At 43.6% G+C, this 21,090-nt stretch overlaps 1 protein-coding gene across 5 annotated transcripts in view; it reads right to left on the minus strand.

Moving 5' to 3' along the window:
• Window positions 1–21,090, minus strand: part of LOC311046045 (partitioning defective 3 homolog) — a 361,319-nt gene that overhangs the window by 12,307 nt on the left and 327,922 nt on the right. For all 5 annotated transcript variants that reach the window (XM_084058141.1, XM_084058140.1, XM_084058142.1 and 2 more), the window contains 2 exons: window positions 8,722–8,845; window positions 55–215 (listed from right to left, as the gene is read on the minus strand). In XM_084058141.1, the coding sequence (XP_083914267.1) occupies window positions 55–215; window positions 8,722–8,845 (285 nt within the window). The remainder of the gene's footprint in view (window positions 1–54; window positions 216–8,721; window positions 8,846–21,090) is intronic.

The raw sequence follows: 21,090 nt of genomic DNA on the forward strand, positions 1-21,090 counted from the left end.
CCACACACACACACACACACACACACACACACGTGCCTCTGTCCATCATCTCACCGTGGTAAGGAGCTGTACTGCCTCTGGGCCTGAGCGAAGGAGTCTCTCTCCTCCTGCCGTTGCCTCTGCATCTGTACCTCCACGGACACAGAGTGGCGTCCAGGCTGGCCGTACCCAGCACCACCCGCACCGTTACTGCTGCCGCTGCTGACCGTGTTGGCCTGGGGAAACGGTGGGTTGGTTGTAAGTTAAAGGCATAGTATGTGACTTTTCCCTGTGTTTACAGAACAAAAATAAATACACAGGGATGTTTTTGGGATACCAAAACCAATGGTGGAAAAAGCACTCTGTTTTACTTAAGTCGAAGTAGAAATACTAAATACTCTGTTACAACAAGTAAAAGTCATGTATACTATAAAATAAGGCTTAATTGGTTGATGTTTTGTAATAATCTCAGTCTACAAATTAACTTGTTACTAAAGTATTGAAATAATTGTAGTGGAGTAAAAAGTTCAATTTTACCTCTGCGATGTCGTAGAGTAGAAGTATAAAGTATTGCCCAATTTTTATACTTAAATAAAGTAAAAGTACCTCAAAAGTACAGTACTTCGTTACTTTCCACCACTGCTGTGGTCATAGTCAAAAGGATGGATCAGTCATGATCATGACTGACTAGGGTTACGCAACAGCATCGTAAATTGATAACTTACTTGTCATCATTATGAATGATTAGAGCCAATTAAATCGGTTCACATATTGATCAGTCATAATTATGGCTTACTGAAGCGCTGTAGGATGATGATGATGCCAGCAGCAAAGTGTATCAAATATTAAGTAGTAAGTAAGTTGGAATGCAACATTACTTCATTGATCCAACAGGAGGGGAAATACCATTAGCATTGATTGCACACTTTGTGTACATAAGTTGGTGTCGGGTGGAATACTTGTATGTCCAAAACCATGCCTTTTTTTTATTATCGTTTTAAAAACATTTTAATATAGTGAAAATAGACGATCTACAAGCTCACAACGTGTCGCGATGCGACACGTTGTGAGCTTGTAGAGCGGCTATTTTCATGACTTTTGTGCAACGCGCTTGTATGACGAAGTAGGGCTTTAATTTACAAAAAAACATAAAAAGTTGGAGTATGGAGATACAAGGTTTCTGCTCCGACATGCTCCCTGATTGAGACCACTTTGGTAATATTGAGCTGCTGCACGTTTTGTGCACGATCCATATCTTTCACTTCTCTCAGGGCTTAATTTTTTTTTTACTTGAACTTTTCTCCTCTCCTTCATGGCTCCATGTGAATTTTAACGGTGAAATCAATCCATTTTGTTGTGAACACTAAGAGCAAATGTAATATGCATACATATATATATATATATGGATAATCTGGCAGAAATTCAAATAAAATGATTGGTAGGTAGAAAAAAATTATCTACTGTAGAATTCTGGACGTACTATAATATATTTTTATTATCATCACACACCTATCATTAAACTGTGAATAAACATTACACACCATATAAAAGATACCCAGTGCGCTGGGGTTGGCAAAACAATTGTGTAAAAAACCTCTTCAGGAGGTGTAAACTTTATGAGTCCAGTTGTTTTTACAGGAACCGAACAGTTACCCTGTCTTCAGAGAGTGGATCAATTTTAAAGACCTTCAGACTCATGAAGCAATTTTGTATCATTACACAACAAAAGGCTGTTGCATCCTCGCTCAAAATGCATCAACATACTGTAGTTTGAATTCAACTGGCTGTCTCGTACTTAAAGGCCAATACATACTCTTTACGACGTCGGAACGTCTTCCGGTTCGGAAAGGCTTTCCGAACTATAGCCTTTCCGAAGCTCGGAATGACGTCAATTTGTAGTTATACGCAATGGTGGAAAAAGTACTCAAATGTTTACTTAAGTAAAAGTATCAATACTGCAATGTAGAAGTACTCCGTTACAAGTACAAGTCTGGAATTCAAAATTTCCTTGAGTAACAGAACAATTGTATTGGTATCAAAATGTACTTGAAGTACCAAAAGAAAAAGCACAAAAATGTTTGAAAATAGCAGCTTTTCAAATAGCCTAGGTATAAAATAGGGCTAAAGTGGTTAATGCACGTTTAGTCAATTGGAAATACTCCAGTAAAGTAAAAGTACCTCATAATCTTACTTTTAAGTACAGTACTTGAGTAAATGCACTTAGTTACTTTACACCACTGGTTATACTTGTATCACCTCCCTTTCCCGAAGAAATCAAGACATCGGAAGGAGTATGTATTGCACTTGTACTGATTGCCCCCCCCCTACCCACCCCAAAGACACAGAGACTTACCAGGTGTTAGGCAGACCGACTCTGTCCTTGTCCCCCTCCTCACAGGTCAGATTGGGGGGAGGATGAGACACGGACAGAGGGTGGAGGTGAAGGCGGTGTACACAGTAGGTGGAGGCGGAGGAGGGAAGGACCATGCTGGAGGACTCAGAGTGTGGGGGGTTATGATGATTATTATGAGAGGTGATGGATGTTAGTGGGTTGTTAATGAAGTGACACAGCTGATCATGTCCTAGTGGCACTGGGACCTCCTTAGTAGTAGTATAGTACACCACTAGCATGTTAGCATCTTAGCTTAGCATGTTAGCATGAATTAGCATAATGGTGTACTATAGGCTACTACTACTCTCCTTTTTAGACCCTCCTCTGGATAATGTCCCACCCAGACAGGTTATTATTAAGACCTGAGCACGTGTGTGTGTGTGTGTGTATGTGTGTGTGTACACCCACACACACAGACAGACACCTGGAATGCTCTCCCATTGACTCTCACAAATGCACCCACCACAGATGCATATTTGTGCGCACACGCACGCGTTCAGTAGCAATGGCACACACACACACACACACACATCTGAAATACCTTATCACACACACACAATTCACATATTTAGCCTCCCCCACCATGCGTGCACACCCGCAAGCACGCACATTGTTTAGTTCATATCATGTACAGTACATTAACAGGGTGGGTGTGTAATAATTATAGTGTGGATCAGTGGCAACACAAAGCCAACCTAATTACTTTTATTACTGCATTGTGTGTTGTACGGGGAGCGTGTGCAGGGAGCAGTGTGTGTGTGCCGTGCGTGTGTGTGTGTGTGTGTGTGTGTGTGTGTGTGTGTGTGTGTGTATCGAGTGTGTTTGTGCGAGGAGGTTGGCGGGAGGGTCATAAAACGATTAAAGATGCTTGGAGAAGAGGAACACGTTCCCATTAAACAAAATGAAGCCCGTGGACAACTGTCTCTGGGATTGATTGGCACCGCCTGTCCGCTCTGTTGTCATGGAGACAGGATGGCAAGGCGGCCGGTTGGGGGGGGGGGGGGGGGGGGCTTTGGCTGCTGGCTGGGTTTGGGGTGGAGGGCATGAGCCCGCCTAACTATTGGTCGATGTCGGGCAGAAACCTCTTATTTCCATATTTCAACTTTTTGAAACAGATTTTCACTCCACAGAAGGAGTGAAAATAGCCGATCTACAAGTTCACAACGCGTCGCGTTTTAAATAACAATAAGAAAAGGGACATACAAGGTTTCCACCCGACAGCCCAACGTATTATTGCTGATGAAAGGATTCCATAACCAAAATGGCAAATTGCCCCCTGGCTGAATTACATTTTCAATATGTTGCGGAGGCAAATCCCTTTAGTGGGTTTTAGGGGATGTGGAATAGTCTCAGGAACATTGGCTCCCTCTCCCTTAACATGGTGATTGTGTGTGTGAGATGGAGAGATAGAGAGAGAGAGGGACTGCGAGAGAGAGAGAGAGTAAAAAATAATACCCTACAGAAATTCAGATAATGTGGGGGTATTAAAACGTAACGGTAAAATACAAGCGGCAATATAAGGGCTCTTTTCTAACCACCCCCACAACCTCACTGTGACTACAACCTCCCTATTCTCACCGAGGTATAAATGAGCTCAATAAAAGCCGGCAACAATGTTTGCCGGGAGAGCGGGCATCAGTCATCCTGATGGAATTAGACCGCACTACCCACAATGCTCGGCTGCTGCTCCCCAAACTACAGTTGAAGAATAAAAGAGAGGTTCCTTTCAAGCCTCCGGGAGGCGAGATATTGAGTTAACAGACAGCGTTGCCATGTCTGCTTATTATAAGCGAATTTGGGCTTGTTTCTTTCTGTGAAGTTGCTTGTAAATATTTGGTTTGCAGGTGTAGTTGCTTATTTGGGCTTGCTTGCTAAATGTTGTTTTAAACCAGTGTTTCTTAAATATTTTCATATCAATGAACCACCAAACAAGTAATAATATGTATTTGTCCCGCAGAGCTCCATTTCAAAATGTTTTGTGACAGGGACCCCCCCCATACAAGTATTGTTAAAATATTCCACATCGTTTTCCAAAGATTTGTTTTGAAATGGCAGATCACAATGCGACGCGCGTTGTGAGCTTGTAGATCGGCTATTTTAAAATAGCCAATGCACAGTATATCGGCTGAAAGTGCTCATAGATCCCCGTCTTTTGGGCTCGTTTTCATGGACCCGGTTGCTTATTTCTCTCGCAAAATCTGGCAACGCCGTCAAGGGGAGAGAGAGAGGCATGTGGCTGAACGGGGACAGCTAACAAAACAACAACATGAAAAAAGAGGTAATTACCAAAATGACTCACAGAGGGCAGAAATTGCAGGCCAGCGTTAAGAGCTTTTGACAGGCTAAAATATACTTCATCAGAGGTATAATAAGACGAGTTCGGCGGCCCGCGGTGGAGCATCAAAGCCTGGCCTGAAGGTTATGTGTAAATATGCATAGAGCTTCCATATGCTTGTACTTTGTACACACTAGGCTTATTTCTGGGTGCAGCTTGCTGGGTAGAACATGGCTCTAACAGAGGCAGGGTTAGTGGATCCATTTCCTATGTAGCCCAGTGGGAATGGTAATAACACTGCTGGGGGGGCGGGGGGGGGGGGGGGGGGGTTCTCAACCAGTGGTCCTTGGGGGACCACCAGTGGTCCTTGGGGGGGTACCAGGGGGTCCCCAGCAAAATTAGTTAACATAGCGTCACAATCATTTGAACCACTTAGCTTTGGCTATTCAAAAATAGCAGATCTACAAGCTCATAGTAGATCTGCTATTTTTGAAAAATCTTGAAAATGTGTGCATAGCCTTGAATATATATATTCTTTAAAGCGAACATTGTTAACTCAAATCTTTGCTTCTGGGGGGTCCCTGGCACAACATTTTCAGATGGGGGTCCTCGGCCAAATGTATATCAATTTAGGGGTCCCTGGCATGAAAAAGGTTGAAAACCACTGCACTATACAGTATTGTACACGCATAGTATGACCGAATAGCCTTTCTGGTTCAAAGCATCTACCAAATAATCATGTAGTCAATATTCTTATCATTGGGAACACATTTCTTTATATTATGTACCATTTATATGACTAGTTTCCTCTATAAATATACATACTTGGTATCATCATATGACACTCATGGCCTCTTTGATAGCGGCTTGGATCACACACACCAGACACTACTTTGTAGGTCACAGCATTTATGGAAAATGCATGAAGAAAATGTGAGATTGATTGAAAGTACCATTTCATATGTGTGCCGCCGTCTCCTCAGGATGTAAGTGGGGCAGTTGAGGGGAAATTAAGAACAAGGACGCTGGCTCCTTCACGTTGCACACACACTACCGCCGCATCACTCAGATGAGGCAACCAAATGTAATATATGCCAGGAGGAGAGAGAGAGAAGTAATTGAATTTCAAAGACATATCTCCTGTTTACCATACGGTGCCCATCGGTGTAGCGTAGTGGCCTTATTGGGTGGAAGCCTAATGACATGCAATTACTGTGTTTTCAAACCCGGCTGTGGCGAGCCAGCGAGCTACAGTACACTCCATCAAGATAAAAAAAGGGCTTTGAGGGAGCTGTAGTTTACACACAATCCCTTTGGATTGAAGTCACAGATGACAACAGGATGGTCCTCTGAAGATCTATTTCGTAGAGCGTTTGTAGATCCTGATTTTTCTTTTTTAACCACTTAAACCCTATACTTAGCTGACCGGGGTCCCCCAATGTTCTATACTAGGTCTGCTTGGTATTTTCCTCTATACTAAATCCCTTTGCCAAAAATAGCAGATGAAGGAGGCATGAGCTCGGCCCTGGCCTCCCTAGGCTGGTGAGGGGAGTGTAGCGCCCAGGATCACTTAAAAAATTGCCACCGGGTGAAAAATAAGGGTTACAAAATCCCGGGATAAAAATTAAAACAATAAAATAAAATAAAAATAGCAGATCCATAAGCTCAATGTTCGCCACCCAGAATAGGGATGAAAGGTTCGTTTTTTTTTCCTTCTTCTAGTAAAAAAAAAAAAAAAAAGACTCAAATGTGGACCTTGAAACCACCTGTTTAAACCCCCCTGGTTCATCCGGCGGTCGTGTTAACCCGCGATGGTGTGCTGCCGTCGTGGGAAAATGCATTACGTGGCCACGGAGAAACGCAACAATGCCTAGAGTAAAGCTCCATAATGCTGCGGGCATTGTCTCCGGCTTTAATTGGGTGAGCAATGCTCTGCCATTCATGAGCGGAGAGAGAGACGTCCTTTTCCCACACTGTAGCATGTTGTGTGTGTGTGCAATGCTGTGTGGAATGTGGGCCTAATGCCGGACTTAGCCTACACTTGGTTGCGTGCCATGTCACGCACTGAAAATAGCAGGTCTACAAGCGCACAATGCGTCGCGCCGCGACGCATTGTGCGCTTGTAGATCGGCTATTTTCGGTGCGTGACACCGGCGTGCAACTCGAGTATAAATCGCCCAACCCGCTGAATGGCGTGAGTCTGGTTAACGTTGCCAAACGCACACAAGAACACAAGACAATGCATTTTTTTTTTATTGGGTTCATCAGCGATAAAAAATTAAAACCAGCAGAGGGATCCGTTTCTGTTCACATGCTCACGTTTTTATCAGACAGTTCCCGTAAAACGGTAAACATCACAGGACCCAAACGGTTCCCATTGCATAACATGAAGATCAGGCAAAAAAAAAAAGCTGCATTTGAGAGACCGTGTCGTCTAGGCGCTACATGTAAAGTGGTAAAATTGCTCAAGTAGAACGATGAAGAGATGTACAAAGAACACAGCTGTGTTTGTAAAAATGACCTCATACTTGTAGATAAGACCAAACAGTCCACAAAGACAAATCATAATGCAACGGAATAAATACACTTTTTACCGAGAGGCTATAGATACACATAGTGAGAAACAGCTGCTACGATTAGTTAGAAAAAACGCCATCTTCAAAGAATTCTTTCAATGTGCCGCAGATGACTGCTCTTACAAGTAATCATACGTTCATTATTGTTCATGAAGTGTAAAACCAAGTACACTTAAGGTGCAAGCACGTGGAGTAAGGGAGCATTGCGTATGTTACATTAAATAGCGTGCTAAAAATATGTCGACCCGTTTCATCATCTAAAACGTTGAAGGCATTCAAAATTTGTTCACTTCTTACTATTGCCCCCTCATTGCTTCAGAACACACTAATTAAGCCCCCTTCATAGCAGATCAAGAGTGAAATGAAATAAAAACAGCCCTTAAAAATGCAACATGATCCTTACTTTAAACTCACAAAAAGGCACAGTTAATAACCAATTTAAAGGAATGGTTCACCCCAAAAAAACACTTTTTTTCCTATCAATTACTCACCCCATGGAGGTCTTTAGTTTTTGTCAACCTCCTGAGCCAATAATCCAATATTTGACTAATTGAAGTTAATAGGAGACCAATCTTAACAGAGCAAACCCATATTTAAAACATTCTCTTTGAACCTGGATCATCAGTAGGGTCATCAGTGATTGCACTGTGTTGTTCTGGAGTTCATATAATTGTTTTATGTATAGTTTTGCCTTGGTCTCCTACTGCTGCGCTGTCATCAAATATTGGATTATTGGCTCAGGAATGCAAAAAAACAAACAAAAAGAATATCCATGAATTCAAGGCTTGAATTGGTGAGTAATTGATAGGAAAAAAATATTATTCTTTTGGGGTGAACTATTCCTTTAAATGTTTAGGCCCACCACCCCACCCACATCACAGAAACAAAACACTCCCTCAAATTAGGATAAAATCCCACTGACAATCCATTGGTCCAGGAGGCGGTAGGCGTGTCCAACGTGAGTGAGTGATGGACAGACAGACGACATGGGAGATAGATGGGTGACAACAAGGTGGGTGGGGGTTAGTGGTGGTATGCGCTCCTGCATGCAGATGGATGGACGTTGAGAGTGAAGTTGGTTAGAGTTAGCAAAGGTATAGCCTTGAAAGGCCTCAGGTTAATGGGAATCCGTGGAGGGGAACACAGACATTAACCTCAGTCTTGTTCGTGGCTGTTGGTAGTGGGTTAGTTACCGGTTAGCTCCCCTCCAGCTCAGCCACAGGTCACATGCTAACAACATTAGCATGCTTCGCGGGGCTAGCGCGGAAAGAAGTTAGTTGATTTTACTCCGCCGTCCGGGTATAGCCGGCTAGCGTGCTAACACCTCCTCTGTTAGCACTGACTTGTAGTGTTTTTTTTTTGGTCTTGTTCAGCTTATGGCCAGCCTCTGGCCAGCACGTTAGCATTAGCGTTCCTCTCTCTCTCTCTCGAGCCGCGCAGTGAATTTTTGGTTGTAAGACTCCGTATTACGAGGAGGCGAGGGGACCTCAGACACTCACCCAGGGCTGCTCGAAGCTGTACGTCCTCCTGCGGTCGTCTGGGTCTTCCGGACCGGTCTGGGCCTGCTGGAACTCGTGCCGCAGCCTCTGTATCCGGTCGTGGTTGCTGGGGGCTAGTCGGTTACTGGGGAGAACAAGGGAGAGAAAAGAGAGAGATGGATGAATGTGAGGGGTCCATTGTGAACAGGTGACCTGGTTCTATCAGCGCGGACATAAAATGGCCTAGGGATGAAGTTCTTTAAAGTCTAAATCTACTCACGGGCATGAATTGATGAAATGCGTTGTTGATGCCACACAAAGCAACCCAGATATATATATATATATATATATGCACAACCCAGGGGCCCCACGCCAAAAGCAGGCATGCCCTGAGGCCCACAGCAATATGAATCACAGAAATGTGCCTCTCTGATGTATTATTCATAACAATGAACAAAGACCCCCCCCCCCCCCCCCCGGCCCGATATCATTCACCTGCTGCACATCTCTGTATGGCGTACTACAGCCCCTCGACGGTTTAAATAAAGCATGGTTCCTTTCCGTGTATGATCTCGGGATACACTGGACAAATGGACCATTACACCTGACTCTCACTAGAATTCACTTTGCCACCGGCCAGAGCGGGTCCAGGGTTTTTTGGGGGGCCCTAAACGGAAAGTGTGTCTCCGTTTTGGTCGAACATGACGCCCAGCCAAGACCCAGCCAGCAAGCTTTGGCACCAGTAGAAATATACAGTATTTACAATAATACAAAAGTGCACCACAGTGCCAAAAACGTATATATATACGTTTTTTCAAATCCAACTTTTGAGTGCCAAAAACGTATATATATACGTAAAAATAAAAAAAAACTTGTATTTTTTTTTTTTTTACATAGATCCACAGATAACGTGTTCCAAAGATTTACTGCTCCATTCACTACCCTGTATTTTCCCCCGATTCTACGAGACCCCTGTGTGTGTAATGAGGAGATCACCGCGAGGATGGTGATCACGGAAAATAGTATGTGACTACTTGAAAAGGTAAGAAAATCGTTAAAAACGCTGGCACTGGCTGTACCTCTGGCACTCAATGCGTTAAGCCCTATTTTATACGTTCATATAAACATTTGAATGTGAAAATAGCTCTATTATTCTATTTTTATCACTACTTCTGAACATTTCTGAACCTATAATAACATGCCCAAACTAGGTAACCAGGTTTAAAGTGATTAAAAAGGTAAATTTATCACGGAGAGTATTACAAATGTAATATGTATCACGCTATTGGAAAAGATAATCATATCTATGAGGAGCGAAACAAACAAACAAACAAACACTGCATTACATTGTTATGGTTGTGTGTGTGTTCTGTTCATTAGAGTAATTGATTGGCAAAACTCCACCGGCAACATTGTGTCCTGCTACTGTAGAGTTTCACACATTTTGGCATGTAGTTTGAGGGCAGTGAGCTGGCCTCATTTGGCCGATAACAACCCGCCACAATGTTTTCTGTGAGTTCCATGCAGGCCCATAATTAAATCTCCCATCAGCGCTGAGATTCAACGAGTAAACCTGTATTATACTTCGTTGTACAATTGTGGCGTACACAAATAGCGAAAATAGCTGATCTACAAGCTCACAACGCGTCGCATCACGACACGTTGTGAGCTTGTAGATCCGCTATTTTTTATTACATTTTTTTAAAACAAACTTTCATTAATCGTAATCAAGTCAAAAGTTTGAAATAACCGTGATATTGATTTGTAGTCATATCACCCGGCCCTGTGTCTCTCAGCAATATTCCAATAACAATGTGCAAGTTTGACTAATGGCAGCCACATCTAAGTGACAAATGACATCCTTCTGCCTTTTCATTTAGAGAACCATACAGACTGAATCAGACAAATCGGCTGATAATATATAAAAGGCAGTATTCTTGTGGTGGGTTTTGTCTGTTCATTAGGCCTACAGTGCCTTTTTTAGCCTGTTTACAGCGGACTGCGGTTCGCTTTGAAATGTCATCGTTTTTAAGTCAAGCTTAAAAGTAGGTAAAATGGGACATGCTCCAGTCTAATAATCACTCACATCCCCAGTGACTACTCTACAGTACAATAAACACGATGCATGGTGATGGTTTGAACTCCATCCAGCAGTCACCCGTATAGGAGAAATCAGGACAGTCTCACAAAGAGGCAGCTTAGGATATTCCTGCTACTAGTTCATGATGAAAGAATATTATCAAGAGAGAATATCATCACTGTCGGGTGGAAACCTTGTCCAAAACTATTACTCTTGCTGTCATGAACTCACATAGACACATGAGTTCTCTTTGGCTTCTGCCATTTACTGGGTTAATCAACAAAATAGTTACAGCTGGTCAGTGTTATATCCCTGCCTAGGCTACTGCAAGGGTGTATTAAATGAACACTAATTGCATTCAGCACATTTGACATTTGCCTGTGTTCCAATGAATCCAAATGTTGTCATTATTTAGTTTTTATTAATACTTTTCATTGGTTCAATATTTATAAAATCCACACACAGACTCCACTTTCATTTGAAAATATATATATAAAATAACACCGCTTGTAGACTAGCATTTTTTTTTGTGCTACTTTTGTGTTACACTGTAGTATGAGGAAGTAGGGCATTCATTTACGGGGGGAAAAACACATTAAAATATTTAAATATGGAGATACAAGGTTTCTGCCGGACAGTGAGGATATAGGCCATGTACTGTATGGGCACAAGAGGACAGGAAGGCATTTGAGGTTATGGGGGCTTCCAGCAGAGTAAAGTAATTATGGCAGCCATCAAATGCCCCTTTCACACGGAGCGCGAACAGAGTGCCAGCCTAGGTGACTGAAGAGCCAGTGGGGGCATGCCAACCGTGAGCCACATTTATACACTTTTTTGACTTTTCTGAAAATGACTTTTTGACTTTTCCAACTCTGACAGGAAGTGTCATGAGTAGTTAACGTTTAAAACCTGTAACTTCGTGATCGTAATGGTGGCTCAGGTGAATTTTGTCAGCCTCTGTGAGAATGTTGAACTTTTAGAAATGCTGAATTGTGAGGAACCCAAAGACAAGGAATAAGGCAGGAAATCTTCAAACTACGTGTCCAAAGACGTGACATCCTGGACAACATCCCCTCTTTCTTTCTTTTTTTTACTTGAACAAGGATCGCTAAGAAACTTTGTACAAAAATACCAAATTTCCTTCTCTCTATGAGCTCAAATGGAGCCTTTATCTCCACAGAAAATTACCGCAATACTCGCTTAAATTGATTTCCGCTGGGACATGATGACAACAAACTGAGAAGCAGGGGGTACTAAATTTAATTTACCCATTACTTAATTTATCCATTTGTAACGCTGAGAGTGTACAAATTTGGTACATTCGTACACTCACAGAGTTACACTCAAGATTTTACTGTGTGTCATCTGAAAAACAGCACCAAACAATACAGTCATCTGCAGGCCACTTGAGGAAAAGGAACCCCCCCCCCCCCCAACCACAAGCAGACAGTGGAAAAAAGCCAGAGCCAGTCAGCCTGGTTAAGGACCAGGAACCTGTCATATGTGATCCCTCTAATCCCCGCGATATGTAACACAGACGCTACGGGTCTCTGTCGGATAAGCTGACCCCGCGGATGACACATGTGTGCCCTCGCGGGGGCTAAAGGTCGCGGCAAAAGCTGCGATCCCGCCGGAAGCCCCCCCCCCACCCCGCGCGTAAATCTGATCGTAGGTCACCTGCAAACAGATGTCTCTACCTACCGGAAGAAAAAAACGTTCAAAGAATGGATAGAAGCCATATTGCCTTGCACACTTCATGACAGTATAGTGAAGAGTGAAGGAGTCAAACTCTCCTGTGTGAAACCCAGGAAGAATCACATACATACCAGAGGAAAAACCTCTACATGGTTCCGTGGATGAGAAAAAATGCGAGGGATACTCAACCAGGAGCTGGTCGTTGTTGAGAAATAAACCCTGATTTAGACCCCATTGATTATCCCACTTAGCACACCAGTAATTGACCCAAAAGTAACGACAAAACGATTTGATTGATTTGAACCCATGAAGACCTGGAACGCATCTGTGTCTCTTTTTGATTTGAGCTAAAAAGCATTATTTTACACTTTGGCTATTCAAAAATAGCAGATCTACAAGCTCATAGCGCGGCACCGAGTGCCGCGCTATGAACTTGTAGATCTGCTATTTTAGAAAAATCGTGAAAATATGTGCAAATCTTTGAATATATATTGTTTAAAGCCCCTGAAACTAAATATTTTGAGATGGGGGTCTGGGACCAAATACAGTACATGATGGGGTTCGGGTCCTTGACATGAAAAAGTTTGAGCACCACTGATATAGAAACATACGTTTTCAGAAAACTGTTAGGATTTAGAAGACTGTCAGGGTTAAAAGGTTTTCATTGCTTACGGTAATGAAAGTAGTCCATTCATTTATGACAGGTGCATCCAGTGCAACACGTCCGGCTCAGAAAAATAAAACAGCAAATATGAGCATTCTGTTTCTGCATTCTGCATTGTCTATTTCTCGCCTCAAATGTTTTCAAAAACATTATTGAGTGTATGTGTCATCGTGTGTTTGTTAACAGGGCTGCCATATTGGAATGCAGCAGAAATCAAGCAACACAGATTGATATGAGCCAAGGGCTCTGAGTCTTTGATTAACCTATTAAGACTATCAGTGGTGCTCAAACTTTTTCATGTCAAGGACCCCCAAAATGATATGTATTTGGTCACCGACTCCCATCTCAAAATATTTTGTTCCAGGGACCCCCAGAAGCAAAGATTTGAGTTACAAATGTTGGCTTTAAAAAGGTATATATTTAAAGATTTCCACAAATGTTCACGATTTCTCAAAAATAGCAGATCTACAAGCTCGTAGCGCGGCACTCGGTGCCGCGCTATGAGCTTGTAGATCTGCTATTTTTGAATAGCCAGAGTGTAAAATAATTATTTTTTAGCTCAAATCTAAAAATGACACAGACGTCTGTTATTGAGTTCAGCGGTCATCGTTGAAAAACAACAGACCGCTGAATTCAGTGATTGACCAATCGGAATCAAGCATTCAACCAGGCGGTGTAATAAAGTGAAATTATTAATTCATAATGCCACGGTTTTTGCTCATCCATGGAAGCTATAGCTCATCTCGAAATAATGCTGTTTGCGATGTTCATTGTTGGTTTGTCCTCGGATCGCTGTCAGCAACGCAAACTTCTCTACGGCTACTTCAATAAAAGACATTTCTGCTGTTTCTGAATAGCAGAAAATAGAAAGCGTGGCTCATCAAAATTCCACACAGTCCACAGAATAGAGAATCACTGTTATTCTGTTCAGGGTCTTTGACGTGTGAAAGACATTCAGCTGAGACGACATCAGTGACCCGTCTGCTCAAAGTAAGATGTAGACTTCACAGGAACCTTGAGAGCAAGGTGTCCTGTACACCATTGTGCCGAGAGACTGCAGGGAAAAAAAAACACCAAATGAATCCATCCAATCCTCCCTTGTCCTGACAAAACACTGCAAATCAATCACGGAGAAAGTGAATTACGGCCGTACAATAGTGGACGTGTGAAAGCCACAACACAGCGGAGGCACTGCTGGGGCTGAGATTTTTTTTTTTTTTGCCTTTAGATGAGTTTAATCCTCCGGAGAGTCTCGCTCAATATCTGGTGCTGTGCTCAAGGGCCAAAAGGTCACTGTGTGGCTTTGTGAAAAAGCGAGTCTCAGTGGGGGCCACGTTGCAGCACTGTGGCTCGCTGCCAGCGAAAGCCTTTTTACTATGAGACAGGCCCTATTATGACCGGACGTTGTTGCCCTTTGAAAAGCTGTCAGTCTTAAGATAGGAGGAGGAAGACACTTTGAAGAGAGGCAACTTTGCTTTCGACTCTAACTTCAGCACTAAGGGTCTATGCAGGCAGTAGTGCGTGCATGGTAATGATATCCGAATTGGACACAATATAAGCATTGAGACGCGATGGTGATATATTGGGGATATTATGATAAATCCAGCCTTTTTTTATCATTCCTAAAGAAAGCGAAAGCCTGCTGGACTCAATGATTTCCCCCTTTTTTTCCCACCCCATCAAAACAGGACTGTCACTTGAAAATGTGCCATGACAGTGACATCCCTCCTATGGAGCCCCAAATCAAAGCGTGCCTACAGATAGGGGAGGGCCTCTGGGCTGCTATGTACATTAAGTGACAGAGGCAGCTGATGGACAGAGCTCTAATCCTACGGATTACAAAATGAATGCTCCCCATTCATTGAGAAGCTGCTCTTCCCATGCATCTGCAGCCACATCCAGACCTACCAGCAACTGTACGTGAAGACCGAACATGGAACTTCACACTCATTTAACCCATTGAGACCTGAAGCCGATTCTACATGTCTCCTAAATCCCAACAGTTTTCTGAAAAACGTATGTTTCTATATCAGTGGTTCTCAAACTTTTTCATGTCAAGGACCCCAATATGTATTTGGCCGCCGACCCCCCATCTAAAAATATTTTGTTCCAGGGACCCCCCAGAAGCAAAGATTTGAGTTAGAAAAAGTTCGCTTTAAAATAATATATATTGAAAGATTTGCACATATTTTCACGATTTTTCAAAAATAGCAGATCTACAAGCTGTAAAATTGTAAAATAATGTGTAAAATAATGCTTTTTTTTTTGCTCAAATCAAAAAGTGACACAGATGCGTTCCAGGTCTTCATGGGTTAAATGGGACTTGGTTATTGTGCGTGTGTGTGTGTGTGTGTGTGTGGATGAATTTGCCCTTGAAAATGAAGGGTTATTATGGGCATCCATGTGGTCGGTGGGCAGTTAAAAAGACAGCTGGACACACGGTCGGGGCCAGCCACCAGTTGGCCCCACAAAGAACATTTTGAGCGTTTTTAGAGCAGCACACCGCGAAGACCTACATGGCAGAACGAGTGGGGTGGTTTCTTGTGTTCGGTGTCTTTGTCAACGAACGGCCCTTAGTGGCGAGTTGGTTACAAGTGGGGGGTGACCTTGGATACACAAGTGTGGCATTGTTGGTTTGCACTTCAAAAGACTATGCCCGCGAGGGCCTTTCACCCCGTGCCACGTGCCAGGCATGCATGAAAGACTTCTGCTGTTTTATCAATATTATCAGTCCATTGTATCAGTATTAAAAGGGCACATGTTGCCCGAATGCAAATTAACAGTTCATGAATCCCATTAAAAATAAATGAATAAATAAAACACTCTCATAGCAGGGTTACACTCTGTGATATGTTATCTCCCGCATTAGCCAATAATCCTTGATTTCTAATATTCAACTTTTTAATTAAAAGCCACTGTCTTAATTAAACATTTAATTAAAGCACGATACTCTGGGGATTTGTATCTGCGGTGTGGAGGGCTGCACCGACCATAACGGGTGCCTGTTGAATAAACATTTACTGATGTAGCGATACGCATGGCAACAATCCTTGCATGCGTGCATCCTGGATATGCGTCCCCCCCCTCCACCAAAAACACAGCAGCAGCAGCTGTGCTGGTTAGTTCCCGTAATCTTATCAGATGAGGGAACCGCTTACACATCGTCTTGACAAAGAGAGAGCAGCTGGCGGAGCCTTTCTCTGTGGTGAAAAATGAACCGAGATGCTAAAGCTGATAATCCGGCTCTATTGATCGGAAGGCACTCAGACGGCAAGGGGTGAGACTGATGCCCTTGCTAACCGGAGCTAGCGGCGGGCTAGCGCCTGCATCTGTATGCCCGCTGTAAACGGGAGACTCAATCTTATCTGCTACTGTGAAGCAGCAAAGATTGGCTCGCATCCTTTAGCACTCGCAGACTTTTACAGTCTTATTAGAGGCATGTGCTCCTGCCCGCCTAGCTAGCTGCCGGTGGCTAACAGCAACGGAAAGCTTGGAAACTATAGTGGTGATATGGTGTACCGCTCCCAGCCAATGAGAAACAGCCAAGAACTGAGCTTTCCGACTTGGCACGGTGCCAGTTCAATACCAAAGTGTTTGGGACAATCTGGATGAGATGTGCTCACCACCAGTGTTGCCAGATTCTGGGAGAGAAACAAGCAAGTCAGGTCTAGGAAAACCAGCCCAAAAGATTATGGGCCACATGAGCACTTTAACATATCCATCAGCTATTTGAAAATAGCTGATCTACAAGCTCACAACGCGTCGCATCGTGACGCGTTGTGAGCTTGTAGATCTGCTATTTTCAAACATTTTAGTACTTTTACTTTTCGTACTTTAAGTACATTTTGATACCAATACTTTTATACTTTTACTCAAGTCAATTTTGAATTCCGGACTTTTACTTGTAACGGAGTACTTCTAATGTGCAGTATTGCTACTTTTACTTAAGTAAAACATTTGAGTACTTCTTCCACCACCGGTGGCCAGTAGTTGAAGACTGGTTGTTCTGGGCAGTGAATGTGTGTTGCTGGGCGACGGTCAAAGAGGGCATCACTTAAAAAAAAAATCACACCCAGTGTGAAGTGAGTGATGCCTTCACTCCTGTTTGTGTTTAATTAGTGTAACTGGTTGCATCTTTGTGTTGCAATCAGCTGCAGCTGTTGAGGCCGTCCTCAAACATACGGACGGACGGACGGACGGACGGACGGACGGACGGACGGACACACACACACACACACACACACACACACACACACACACACACAAAGTCAGTCCTTGTGAGTGGTTGGCACCACTCAAAAAAAGAAGAGCAAGCATGCTCAGCCATCCAGTCTTCCTGGATCAACAATGTTTAAAGGAAGGGGGGATTAGAGCAGATGCTTTGAGCACTCACAGACCCACAAGTGTCTGTTGATGCAGTGAAGAGATTAGGGGGTGGTCGAAGGTCATCTCTCTTGGGTCTAAGGCCTGAGTTTAGACTTGGTCACGTGCTCTTGTCGCGCGCCGAAAAGAGCAGATCTGCAAGACCACGACGCGTCGCAGCACGGCGCGTTGTGAGCTTATAGATCGGCTACTTCCGGTGCGTGACACTGGCACGCGAGTAAGTATACATCGGGCTTAACGGAGGCCATTCCAGGTCTCATTAGTGCAGTCCTGGTTTTGTGAGGGGATTACTCGGGCTTAACCCCTAAGACACTGGCAGGGTGGAATTGATCTGCGGCAGCGTCATTATTATAGGTGCAGATCGAATGCTATATCAGCATGCTTTGCCACCCGTTATTACTGAACCACTGGTATATTCGCCTCTTCATTTTAACAGAACTGTGAATTGAGACTTCGAGTGGGATGTCACGTTGATAAAATGCGGACGAGAAATTCAGTTTTTTTTTTCCCTCCTTCAGAAAAAGCAGTAGACGAGAAGGCTGACTAGACCCCCACCCACCACCAACCCGTTCTTTCATGAAAATCCATGTTTTGACAGGCTGGGCAAGAGGCTAATTAATTTTTGCTCACTTGCTCCCGTAACCTGGGTCCGGATCAGACAGTGATTGCACGTCCTCAGCTTCAGACTGGCCGGGCTTACTCGGAGGGCATAGCCCCTGGCATGCTGCCGGCAACGCTGTGCCAGTAGTAGCTGCGAGTGTGTGTGTGTGTGTGTGTGTGTGTGTGTGTGTGTGTGTGTGTGTGTGTGTGTGTGTGTGTGTGTGTGTGTGTGTGGTGTGTGTGTGTGTGTGTGTGAGAGTGAGTGGGTCTGTCAGGGTATGCCTGCATGAACCATGGAGCTTTAACTTGATGAAATACTGCAGCAGGAACGGCTAGGCAGCCACTGGGCAAGATCCAGAAACAAACCGAGCTTTTGCAGAGAGGACTGGAATACAAAGCATCAATCAGCCATGGTCCTGAGCCACAGCCCATGTCTGAGGCAATTTTCTGGAATAATGGTTTAATGGCGGGCATGTATGATAAACTACACGAGTGGCCAGAAATACATGAATAACTCAAAATAATATTATCTACTTTTTTTTACCTTCGACAAGGAGGGCATATAACTGCATATAACTTACGAAGATAACAAAAATGCATATGACTTACGAATATAACAAAAATGCATATAACTTAGGAACAGATTTACATAACATCACAGACGTTTGAAACAAGCATTGGCCCAGGTAGAAGTGATTAACTGGACACAAGCATCATGAAGTTCTATTGGCCAAACTGGGACTTGGCACCACTACACCTTTATAGACAAACTGCCACCTTTGGTTGGAGGTCTGTGGTGTTATTGAGCACATCTTGTAGTTTATGCCATGTTTTTATTAGACCAGAGAGAGAGGAGAGACCGAGGAGAGAGGGATGACAGGCAATACCGACGCAGGGAGCTGCTGTGCTTATGGGGGTCGATGCCGACTTGGCCTTCAGGACACTTCCATTCAGCTTTGATTAAAAAGAAAAACTACTCCGAACATAACTAACTAGTTCAATCTGCCGCAATGCAATCGTACCCCTTGTCACAGTAGCATCCCCCCTTTAAGCCTTAGCAAGCCTTTAGCAATCCCTGTGCAAACTACTAGACGGTAAACATCGCAATCCATCGACGGAACGGATCGGCTTTAATTGGTTTTTGGTTTTATAGGGCATCTGTATTTTTTCCAGGGGCAACTGCTGGCAAAATGGATGCCTGAAACGGTAATAGTATATCTGACTATTATTAACACACACATGATACGAGATAGAACGTGGGCACACATACATAAACAAGCATTGTGAATTCATGTATACAGTATACTGTATATACATGAATTCACATTTAAATGAACAAACTGTGCATATGAAACACACACACACACACACACACACACACACACACACACGCGCGCGCACACACGCATAAGTAGCAATGGGTTAAGTGGGTTTTCTATTTCAAGCTATGGCGCCACTGCTAGCAATAACAGCAGGGAAAACAGCAATATGCCCCCTTTTTAATTTCTGGGCCAATTTCATGCTTTACACGCCAACATATCGACGCTGGCCTACTCAGTTACAAGCAAATAAATTGGACTGCGTTTTCCTGATATGTATAAAACCCAGGTCATTTAACGAGGGACCGGAGCGTTCAGCACATGTTGTCCTCCCGTCTCATTTCTCAAATCCCTGATGGATTGTATTGTAGGGCTCCACGCGAACATGCATCAATTTAATATTCTAGCGTGCAACACAGCAATGCATGGAGGGACCTTCAATCCATATCCGTACAGATCCCTTAATACAATGGTTCTCAAGGTGTGGTCCGGGGACCCCCCATGGGTTCCAGGCGGTCCCCAGCTAAATGATTGATGGTTAGGAACCAAATGGACCCTTACAGACCTGCATTGTAACTCAGAGAGTGCACAAATGGAACCAAATGGACCCGTAAGGATCCATTTTGGTCCCATTTTTATTGTACAGTTCAAGACCAGCGTAAACCTTATTCCAAGATTAAAATGACCAGATTTCAATGGAAATAATCTGATGGGAGTCATAAGGAATGGAACTATTACAAGACATACAGTACAGTACTGTAAACATGTTCTGCTACACAGCAAGCAGACAGCATGAAGTTAATGACTGTGTAAGTCATAAATGTTGTAGTCTCGCATGAGCCAGACGTTTTGGATACCTCCGCCTACTGTAAGATGGAGATCCCTGAAAGTCTGGCTACACAAGACTATAAATGTTGTGACTTGTGACTAGGGTTTGCCAACTACCCACGGGGCTTAAGAAGGCCAGTAATCAAATGCCCCTCATATAGTTATCGCCTGATCAGATCTCAGTTGCATTCCTTTTTTCTTTTTCATTGACTAAATTTTTATGCCACGATTTTGCCACCCATTTTTTTTCACCCAGTGCCAATTGTGTGCACATAGAGCCTATGTAATCCTGGGCACTACTCTCCCTCTGCCAGGCTAGGGAGAGCCCAGAACTGAGCTCAATGCATGAGGAGCTAGCAGGCCGCTGCTTATCACCTGACAGGGGGGAGTTTCCCCGGTTGGACGTAGCGCGTGGAGGAAGGAACACGTTTTTCTAACCAGTTCCTTTCCCCTCCAGGAGACCAGGATTACTGCATGTTTTTTTTGAGAGGGTACCTACCCTAGGGAACACGGGGAGAACATGAAAACTCCACACAGAAAGGCCCTTTCGCCAACCCCACCTAGGGTATATGGGCACTGATGGTGCGGAGGAGAGGACACTTCCTCACTTGCATGCATGAACTTTATTTAGACAACGTTTCGGCCCATCTGACCTTCATAAAGTTATACCATAGCAGGTCATTTCTTTCTACGTGTTACATAAGACAGAATCAAAAGAGTCCGTTTACGAGTAATGGTCTTCCTTGGGGGCTTTTGTTCTCTGCCACTGCTTTCCCTGTTGGTAAATGTACTGTGCTGTGCTGTACAGGCCGCAGGAGTTA

This window comes from Gymnoscopelus microlampas, assembly GCF_963454915.1.
Source record: "Gymnoscopelus microlampas genome assembly, chromosome: 5".
In the NCBI taxonomy this organism is placed as follows: domain Eukaryota; kingdom Metazoa; phylum Chordata; class Actinopteri; order Myctophiformes; family Myctophidae; genus Gymnoscopelus; species Gymnoscopelus microlampas.